This window comes from Seriola lalandi, unplaced genomic scaffold (assembly GCF_002814215.2).
Source record: "Seriola lalandi dorsalis isolate HSWRI2012SDOR001 ecotype SW California unplaced genomic scaffold, Sedor1 jcf7180002054482, whole genome shotgun sequence".
Classification (NCBI taxonomy): Eukaryota; Metazoa; Chordata; class Actinopteri; order Carangiformes; family Carangidae; genus Seriola; species Seriola lalandi.
In genome coordinates this window covers 80895-91766 of record NW_019525035.1, presented here as the reverse complement: position 1 = coordinate 91766, position 10872 = coordinate 80895, and the positions used below count along the sequence as shown (strand labels likewise).

The 10872-nt window shown below is 44.3% G+C and overlaps 1 protein-coding gene across 1 annotated transcript in view; it reads left to right on the top strand.

The window, feature by feature from the left end:
- The window catches only part of rftn2 (raftlin family member 2), a 19546-nt gene extending 8680 nt beyond the window's left edge, over positions 1 to 10866 (top strand). The window contains exons 2-9 of the mRNA XM_023412513.2: positions 4734 to 4914; positions 5511 to 5619; positions 5814 to 5988; positions 6415 to 6633; positions 7379 to 7485; positions 8063 to 8166; positions 8256 to 8337; positions 9331 to 10866. Coding sequence (XP_023268281.1) covers positions 4734 to 4914; positions 5511 to 5619; positions 5814 to 5988; positions 6415 to 6633; positions 7379 to 7485; positions 8063 to 8166; positions 8256 to 8337; positions 9331 to 9534 — 1181 coding nt within the window. The 3' untranslated portion in view covers positions 9535 to 10866. The remainder of the gene's footprint in view (positions 1 to 4733; positions 4915 to 5510; positions 5620 to 5813; positions 5989 to 6414; positions 6634 to 7378; positions 7486 to 8062; positions 8167 to 8255; positions 8338 to 9330) is intronic.
- The last annotated feature ends 6 nt before the right edge of the window (positions 10867 to 10872 follow it).

Sequence of the window (10872 nt, the reverse complement as noted above, 5' to 3'; positions counted from 1 at the left end):
GGGGGGAGGGGGGGTGTGAGGACTGAAAGCAGGGGAGGAGAAGAGCAAAGGGCTGAAACAAAAGCTTTGGTTGGAGGTGTGTATGACATCATGGTCCTCCTGGGAGACATCAGCTGCTGTGTGGCGGCCTGTTGGCGGCCGGCGCTCCACGTCTAACTGGACGACTGTGAAGGAGAGGAAGTCTCTTTTTATTCTTTGTGCACGTTCAGCATCAAACCACATGACAGAAATAAAACAGATGTGACAGGAGAGGTTCATACGGACGAGAGCAAACCATGATAACTGAAAAGTACAACAGGATGGCTTGTTGATATTCTCCATAAAGAGATGGGGGGGGGGGGATAATCTATAGGCTATTTGTTAATAGCATATATTAATTAATATTAATGTAACTATTAATCATTTTCAGTTTATCGTTAAGAACCAGAACTTTAAATTAGAAAACCTGCCCTAAAGAAAAGGCAGAATTGGACATAATAAAAAAACAGATTGTACATTATGAATTTTATTTGATTATTTGAAATTGAAATTGATGAAGTGTTGGAGAGATGACGGATCTGACAGATGAAGCTCTCTGCAGGTTTTCATTTGAAATACCAAATCTCACAGGTAGTGAATCTTTATCAGAGTTTGTACGACATGTGAGCAGGTCCCCTCCGTCCCCTTTTAACCTGTCACCAGACGCCCCCCCCCCCCCCCCCCCCCATTAGAAAATACAGGTTTTTCTGAGGCCCCTTCTCCATGTCGACGCCCCGGCTCCTCCACCCCTCATTTCTCCACCCGTGTGATGCCAGAGCTTCAACTTTATCCACCAGCTGCAACATGTAAGCCTGTGTTAAATTTAGATTCACCTCGAGCGTTTGCAGTGGGGTTTAAACCCACAGGAATGCCAGTAAACTGGAGCCGTGTTTACTGGTCTCATTCAGGTTCTGCTGGTCTTCAGTCTCATAATGGAGCCAGACGGCCCATTCACAGGGCGCAGGGATCTTAGCTGTGAGCCGGTCTCCCCGATCTCTGGGGTGTTTGTCCGTGAGAATGTGGGGGGTTGTAGTGAGGAATGCCGTCACACACACACACACACACACACACACACACACACACACACACACACACACACACACACACACTCTCATGCTTTCCCTGTCTCCTGATTTTTCCTTCTCTTAATCTTGCTGCATCCTAAATGCACAATTTAGGGTATTTGAAATGCTTTAAATGGAGTGTGTGTGTGTGTGTGTGTGTGTGTGTGTGTGTGTGTGTGTGTGTGTGTGTTCATGAGGCACATAGCCAAGCCTCTCTGTGAACAGCCACTCTTTGTGGACACAGGAAGTATGGTGATGGTCACAGGGATTTCAGCCAGAGTTTCCAGAAAAAAAGAAAAACAGCCCGAGACTCGTTCAGCTCACAAACACCGAGCGTCGTCTTTACACGTCTGACACAGAGGAAAGGGATAAATACATGTCAACACACATGACGGATGATAATGATGATGATGATGATGATGATGACTTTTATCTGAATAAATTAGATTAGAAAAGCTTTATCGTCCTCGAGGGGCAGTTTGGTTTGTAGCGGTCGTCAACTCAACCAATAAACATCATAAAAACAAAATAATACAATAAATAGAGACATAAATCCATTTAACATACAGTAGATTTCATCATAATTAGTTACAGTAGGATGTTAATTGCGATGATAACGAGCCAAAGATCTGTTTGACATTTCTTAACGCAGTTTCAAATGTCGTGAGTTACAGGAATAAAACACACACAGTAAAAACCTGAATGATGACTTATGAATAATGAATAAAATGTCATGATAATTCCAGTGAACACGTCAGTGAAGAGCCAGTTTTAAAAGGTGTTTTCACCTGAGGAAGAAGCTGCGGTTTGGTTTCACTTATTAAACTGAATTCTGAGGGATCGGCTGCTGAAACTGGGCTAATGTGTTCTCTTCCCGTAATTCCAGTTAAAAGCCGAGCAGCTGCGTTTCACACTAATTGCAGACATTTTAGTTTTTTTTATAAAAGCATGAAAAATTTTATCCAGGTCGACATGAGATTTTACAGACGTGGCTCAGCTGATAAAAACAGACCTGAATGAACCCTTGTTCTTTTTAAAGACAGTTACATCATCAGTATCTCAGTCAAATGTTTTTATTAATTGTCCAGGTTTCTGATTATTCAGTGTCTGCAGGTTTGTTATGTTGATATATTTTCAGTGTGGGGGGGGGGTCAGCTGCTCCGTCAGGTGGAGGGGGAGACAGGTGTGCGCCCACACTACCGGGTGATGCTGGTCAGCACAGGTGTCAGTGATTGTTGCCATGGTAATCTTCATTTCACTCACAGATCAGTCTAATGTCAGTCAGGACTCCCAGGTTAACTAAAGACCAATGTTACCATGGTAACAATCAGCGACATCTGCGCTACAGGGAAAACATGGCTCATGATTTGTGGTGAAGAGAAAGAGAATTTTTCTTTTTTATTGTTTCAATCTTTAAGTAAAATTTCCTTGAATTCTTCCAAAAGACAAACATTGTCTGCTGAGGATGCGGTTTCTCTGTCGGCCATTTTTTAATTTTTTATTATTATTTGGAAAAAGTCTTAATCTGGACTGTGGTACAATGCATTCTGGGTAAGCTAAGATGATCAAGACCTAAACTGCTTTGTGCGGCGGACAAATTGAGACGTCTCTATCTGGAGCCTGGCGTTTACGTCACGTGTCTCGTGTGTTAAAATGAGTCCGTCTTTGTTTTTGTGAAAACGATCTTTCTGGTATTCGACTGATCCATGAGCAAGATGAAGTCTGGACCAACAGTAAAATATCTTTGTGAGAGCGAACTGTGTGTGAGCACCAGTCTCACCACATCACACCACAGCACTAAAAACATGCTGATAGTTCGTGTCCATATATAAAACCTTTACGTAAGCGTGTGGTTTCCTCAGCGTGCCGGGGTTAGTGGTTGTTGGTTTTTTATAGTGCAGACGGACCGTGACATCTGGATGTTTAAACTCTTCTTCTTCTTCTTCTTCTTCTTCATGTCGTCAGAGACGTGGTGTGACGTCAGTTTCCCACTGCAGCGTGTTTGTTCTGACCATATATGCAGAAGTGTGTGTTTTTAATGAGTGTTTCCACATGTGACAGAAACATCACCGTGTGACTCCAATACAACATGCAACTGAAATTAAAATAAATAGTTTGCTCCATCTTCATCATCATCATCATCATCTGCATTCCTGCCTGACAGACTCTGTGTGTGTGTGTGTGTGTGTTTGTGTGTGTGTGTGTGTGTGTGTGTGTGTGTTACTCACTTCAGTAACGGCAGGGGAATAGTGATGTTAAAGTCATTACACAGGAAGGAAGAGGAAAACTTTCCCAGACAGCAGGATCGTGATTTTTGTCAGCTTCTTGTTGGAAACACATCTTCTCTTCATCACGTTGGACTTTCATCCTCGCTGCACCGACACATGTGGACGCATTACTGACTGTAGACTGTATTGGCAGTGATCTATAGTGGGATGAAGGTTGGAGAGCTGGGAAGCAGAAAACAGATCAGAGAATTAAGGATAATTGGTAATTAATGATGATTAGTAATGCTTAAATATGAACTTACCATGCCAGAATATTTAAAGATTCCCTCCAGACATGGTTTAGGACATAAAGATACTATATACTTACCCTCATTGAAAAATCCACAATCTATGAATACGCAGTTATTTTCTTTATAAAGCTCCTCCAGTGTAAAGGTCTGTGTCCATGTGTAGTGTGATTATAGATCAGCTCTAGCTTCTATATTAATACTGTGAAAGTATCAAAGCCTCAGTCCACAGAGAAATGCACACAGCCTGTATTCAGAAACTGAGCCTTAAAACCAGCCGTCAGGACTTCTGGAACTTTGTGATGTCACAACAAAGCAGTCACCAAGCCCCGCCCACCTGGACCCACCATCCAAACCTTGCAGGATTTGGTTTCTCTGAGTGTTTTACCTGAAATCTGCTTTATTTTTATTGGATTAACTCAGAAAACAGTCAGCCAATCAGAAGAGAGGCTCAGAGCCTCCTCTCTTCTGATTGGCTCACTGACCTGTTGTTACTAGAGCTCCAGAGAGAAGCCTGAGAGAGGAGATGTAAAACTACACTGAGATGGTTTTTGGTTCTTAAAACAACAAATCAAATCAAATTCAAATAAAACACAGAAGAAGAGGAAAAGATGGAACTTTAACTTCTGGAAAAGTTTCATCTTTCACACTTATTGAACCACGATTGGCTTCAGACCAGATGTGATTTCACAAAATCAGAGGTCTGAACCTGAGATTGAAGGTGAGCACAGAGAAACTTTCCTCTTCAGTAGCTGAATGTGAAAACAGCCTCTTAGTGTCAGACTCTGCACGGAGAAGCTCAAACATCCGAGTGATGCAACAATAAGAGAAAAACACATTTTTGAGTGAAGGAGGAAACACGCAGAGTTTGGAAATGAAAAACCACAAAAATATTTTTGGGGTTGACGACTAAAATCATGTCTGTGTGTGTGAAACAGTCCGTGTGTTGCAACTTTGTGCTGCCTTCCAGTGTAATCACGTATTTCATATGTTTATGCAGCTGATCACACAATACAGATGTTTTCCAGATGATTTCACAAATATTAATATTATTCCCTCACAGCCTCGTTAACGTGGTGATCTATCTGCTAATTATAGAACGCATCTTTATTGACTTTCCATTTCCTCCTCCTCAGGCAGCCGCCCGACCGTCCAGTACGTGGCCTCGCTGTCCGAGCTGCCGCAGGCCCTGCAGCCCTACTACACGCAGGGCTACGTCCTGTCCGCCCTGCACCCCATCATCCTGTCTGTGGGCCGGACGCGCTCGCTGCCGTTCAGCCTGCTGTACCGCGCCATCCTGGCCCGTCCCAGACCCAGGTACGACGAGTCATTAACAGGAAGTAACATTAAGTAGGATGATGAAGGTCAATAAAGATGTGAGTGACGCCCCCCTCCTCCCCCCCCTCCTCCCAGTCCTCCTCACACTGTCGAGTAAATAGATGAATGATGGATGAAGTCGCTTCATATTTAATGCAGAACTCTGGTAGGAGGTCAGACTGGCGTGTCTGGATAAGGTGGGGGGGTATGTTTTGGTTTGACTTGTGTCTACCATGATTTCTATTGGCCAGAAACCCACCCGACAACAGGGGTCCCACAGCAGCCAATGGAGTCAAAGTATCTGTGATCACTGTGGTCTGATAGGTCGGGATATTGTCACTGTGATGATGTCATTTAATTGGAAGAAAAGTGTAGGTGATGTCACTGATGGTACTTAATATGCAAATTTATTTAAGACAAACTAATATTTCATGTGGCTGTTTTTCTTAAATGTCATCGTTAAAAATCAGATTAAATGAAGTTTAGGTTTTAATTATTGTGTAACTGTCAGACAGTCGCTGTGGTCGTCTCCTGCTGAGTGTGTGTGTGTGTGTGTGTGTGTGTGTGTATGTGTGTGTGTGTGTGTGTGTTTGCAGTAAGCAGACGGCGTCCATGTGTCACAGCGTGCCGGTGCTGAGGGTGGAGGAGTGGCCTCTACCTGGAGACTCCCTGACAGGTGACACTGTCAGAGCGCTCATCGACAGGGTCAGTGACGGTCTGGTTTAATTAATCCAGACTTACATAATCCTGGTACCTCTGTGATTGATTAGTTATTGATATTAGTTAGAATTAGTTATCTGGTGTAATTTTGTTCTGCAGTGTCTCTGTTGCTGTGTAGCACTGGACGGTTACAGAGCAGCTGACTCTGGGTGTGTTTGTTTTGTTGTTTTCGCCGGCAGGTGAACAGCAGCGCCCGAGGGGGCGTTCGATTCGTCGGCTCGGTCCTCCAGCAGGTGAGCGGCATCACAAACGGCAGGGTGCACAGTCCGAAGAGGGGCTGTCGCTCCCCTCCACGCACCCCTCCCCGAACCCCACCTGGAGACAGAGAGCTGGAGGAGAACACCTACAGTCCAGGTGAGACGCTCGCTGCTCTTCATATGACGTCACCTTTTTATACCTGCGCCGTTTTGTTTAAGGTTGTCCGTCCGTCCCGTTCTCCTGGACACGATATGTCATTAACGCCATGAAGGAACTTCTTCATATTTGGCACAAATCTTCACTTGGACTCAAGGATGAACTGACGAGATGTAGGTGGTCAAAGGTCAAAGGTCAAGGTGACCTCAAAACACCTTTTAACCATTACCCAAGACTTCACACAGCAATTATGACAAACTTTCACACAGATGGTTCATATTTTATGACTCTGGATAAACAGGTGTAACCTGTAACTAGTGGCGGAGGGATACGACCAGGAGGCGGTGACTCTAGTTTAGTCTAATAATACTGTGATGATAATAATAGCACCAATCATTTGAAAATCAATGGCTTCCCTCTCCGCAGACCTGAGGCTGCTGGTCTTCTTCCACTCCTGGGCTCCGGGCTGTGCTCCTCTGGACTCGCTGGCCTGTCAGTACCACCAGGGGGCGCTCTCCATGCGCGTCTCCAGGAAGGGTCAGGTGGTCAGCGCCCTGGAGGCCGACTGGCTGGAGCTGACGGCCGCCTACTACCGCAAGGGCTGGTCGCTGGTGGACTCCTTCGTCTACTGGGACACGCCTAAAGGTTGGTGTGACATCGGCCCGACGGCGGTAACAGACTCCAGCCTGCAAGTAAAGGCAGAGAAGAAGAAGCAGACTGAGGTTGAAAAGCCTGAGGACGGCTGATGCACCTCCTCGTCTTCCTCCTTCTGCATTATTATCTTTTCCCATTAAAAACCTGATTCACACATACACACCGCCCCTTCCTGTTTTGGCTTCTCTTTCCCATTGCGTCTATATTTGGCGCTGTCTTCCCGACCTCAGTGACCTCACTTCCTGTTCCTCTGCAGAGGAGCAGACATCCACATTTGCTATAGACAGGAGAAGAGGGAAATATGGGACCTTTAATTTACACAAGTCAGTTGAGCCGTGATGCGTTCAAGGACCAGTGTGTTGCAGAGAGTGGAGTCGCAGTGCTTTGTAGTGGATAAACTGCTCAGCTGGTAGTAACACAAGTCGACCTTCTGTCTGTGTCTCTTATCAGCTGTTGTAAACACAGATACACATTCATCTGCTGTTCAGCTGAATCTGCCGCAGGAGGACAACTCTCCTCACTACACTACGAACACGCGGGAGTTTAATCTATATTTAATAACTGGGTCATTATCAACCCAATGACTCTCTCTCTCTCTCTCTCTCTCTTTCTCTCTCTCTCTCTCTGACCTGACTCCTCAGCTGCTGTGAGGAGATGCTGTGTGTCGTCGTGTATTTGCTACCTGACAATGCAGTGACCGTGTGTGTGTGTGTGTGTGTGTGTGTGTGTGTCTCAGGTGAGCCGGTGCCCAGATCACTGGAGGGGCTGTTTGTGTATGAAGAGAGGAGCACCTCTCCTCCTGCCAACGACACCATCGTGGTGGAGCAGTGGACAGTGATCGAGGTCAGTGACAGACTGACGAGGAGAAGTGAACAAACGGCGGATTTGATGAAATACAAAAAATCTTTAGGCTGACGCTTCAGACACTTTGTTTATGAGATAAACCTTTATTGAACTTCACTTGTTACTGCTGCATTGAAAACGAGGTCGAAGAAAAAAACAAGTATAACAATAGAATAAAGTAGAAAAATAACAAATCAACCATTAATTAGAAGGTATGTACATTTTAAGTACTTGCATTTAGTTTTTTTTAGTGTGTTAGCAAATGTCTTTGTAGCTCAGGTGAACTGACCCTTTAGAGACGGAGGCGTAAACATTTCCAACAGCAGTTTTTACCCACATCACAAAAAATACTCCTTACTCACTATATTACTCCTTATTACCATATTACTCCTTGTGTTAATTATGCTTATTACCTCACTGTTTGTGTTTAGGATGAACTAAACCTAAAAGAAACTGTTTCCCATAACACTAAAATCAAAGGATGATATATCTAGAAGTTTCTAAGCCAGACACTACTACTGCATGTCTCCGTGTCTCTAACATACGTGTATGTTGTGTATGTTGTGTTTATATCCAGGGCTCCAATGTGAAAACTGACTACGGGCCCCTCCTTCACACTCTGGCTGAGTTCGGTTGGCTGCTCACATGTGTGCTGCCCACGCCCATCATCCGACACGACAGGTAGCTACAACGCACCGTCTCCGTCATACTGTTATTAATGTCTGCCGTGTATTAATATCACACCCGTCCGTCTGTGTTTACGTCTGCAGTGACGGGAACCTGGCCACAAAGCAGGTGGTGTTTCTCCAGAGGCCGGTCAGAAGTCAAACATCTGGACAACAGAGGAACCAGGTGAGAGCAGGAGCTTTTCAACATTATTTTACAACCAATATAAACCAAACTTCTGTTGCAGCCGACCCCCTCAAATGTAGTTATATAAGAGTTATGCTCATTGTTTATCTTTCTGGACACAGACTCACTGTTCTGGTTCACTTCCAGCGCTCTTATAGCGTCGTTTCGCTATTGCTACATAGCTAGCGTTAGCATTAGCAGCTGTTTACTCAGCCACATCTGTCTCCAGAGGTGGAAAGCAACACCAATGTTAACTCTTGTCTTTATCACATCTTTCCTTCCACTGAAATTAGCATGCTAACCAGTTAGCTTAACAATCACCACCACCACCTGCAATAAATCACATTCAACAGAAGAGAAACCTTACAAATATTCTCTTTAAAAAGTGATGATATGTTCGTGTTGTGTTCCCAAGCAACCAAAAATAAATAAATAAATCTTTAACTTGCTCAAAATAATATATATAATAATATAATATATTATGGATAAACCTTTTCCTACAAACAGCAGCCGACACTTTCAGGCATTTGGTGAAAAACAAGGCGATTATTTCTTTAGTCAGTTTGACCCTCCATGATGAAGACTGACTGAATCCCTCAGTCTGTTGCTGCAGGGGGAAGCTGTTATTTCTGTGGCCACACTGCGCCCTGGTGGACAAAATCAAAACTGCAGTTAACTTGCAGTGAACTGTGGGTGCTCAGAGTGAAGTGGAGGTTCACAAAGAGGGCCTAGGAAAGGGGTCAGGAAACACCCTAAGGATAAAAGTAGATCCTGCTCACAGACCGTGTCGCATCACTGATTTGGAATAATAAAACAATAAAAAACTTTTCTAATCATATCTTGAGGGCAGAAAGTTTAATAAAGAAGTCTGGGAAAAGTCAGTTCTCATCGTGACGAGCGTCTCTGTCTTCTGTGAGACTTATGAATCAAACCAAAATGAAATGTACTGTAGTTTAATGTTCATGGCCGTCTGGTTTCCCGCCTCGTCTCCAGGCTCTGTCGGTGCACGGCGACGTGTCCAGCCGCTCCGTCAGCCGCTCCGTCAGCGGCCCCGTCCCTCCGGAGGAGCTCTCCCCCACCGCGGGAGGCATCGGGGGGTTCCCCGTGTTCGGAGGGGGGTATCCCAGCGCCCTGTCCCACCTGGAGGAAGGCGGCTTCGAGCAGGAGGAGGGGAAGGCGGAGGTCACCTGTATGTGAGGGCGGGAGTTAAGTTCAGGATTGATCCGGTGTTGGATTACCGGAGACGAAACCCGAGGAGAGAGACATGAACTTTGATCATCACGTTGCTTTTTAACAAAGACTTTAATGTAGAAGAACTCGGCACTTTTAAAAAAAAAAAAGTTTTTAACGAAGCCATAATGAGGTTTTATCAGAAGTGGAATGCGTCCACACTTTTATCCAGATTCGTTGGGGAGAGAAACTTCACACATGTTTAAATCGGTTCAGGTCGTCACGAGGGAAATTATCACAGTATTAAAAACAAAAAAGCACAAACACTTTTCTGCACAAGATGGAAACACCGGTGGTGAAAGGAGGGAAACAGGCTCTCTGGGTTTTTTACCTGAATCTTTTTCTCTTTTTCTTTTTTGCATTCCTTCACAGTTTAACACTTTTCTCATTTGAAAAACATCCCCACATCTCTCCTCCTTTTTTTTTTATTTTTGACACTTGAAGATGTTTTAACACCTTTTCATCTCAGCTTGTTGTGTGTGTGAAGGCGACACAGGTCCGGCTCCCTCTCTCTGCTCGTAGCCTGAGGCAGGATGTGAATATTTATCCGTGTTGCAGTTTCCTGTGCGCGGTGGTACCGACAGTTTGCAGGTGAAGGTTCGTTCATACAGACGATGAGAGCGGAGGGTCGTGCAGCTCCGTGTGAAGGAGGCCTGACTGGTGCCGTTTCATAATCTTTCTGGAAATGGTTACGACTCATCACATGTTTGAAAGTGTTTTTTTAAATATGTGGTCAGCAGTGGTGCTTCATGTTTAACCTGTTAATTGCTGCTTATTGCTCTGCAGCGTGTATGGTACTGGCTTCAGAAAGTCCCATAGAAAAGCTCGGGGAAGCGGCTGCACGCTTCTAAAGGACAAGTCTGGTGATATTTGGCTCTGCACAATGTGCAAAAAAAAAAAAAAAAAGAAAGTCATATTGTGATTATTTGGGAAGATATTTCAGTTGGAACAGTCGTGTTTGCATTTTTTCATTTTCATGATGATGTGATTTTTACGTCCGGAGGATATGATGATCTGTCGGCTGGGGGCGTCTCTGTAGCACCACGACACTTACGGTGCTAAAATGCACAACAATGAGACACATTTTACCTTTTTATCAAAAAAAATTGCAGCTCCTGAATTTTTAATTTTTTTTAAATTCTTTTTAATCTTTGCAGCTCCTGCAATTTGGATTTTGCACTCGGCCATATTGCAATTTCAATTATATTTCAATTAATTGTGCAGCTCTAGTGATATTTTATAACATATTAAATTGCTTTTGTTTTGTTCGTACTGGTTGGTGTCTGCCATGTGTAGTGGGGTGGG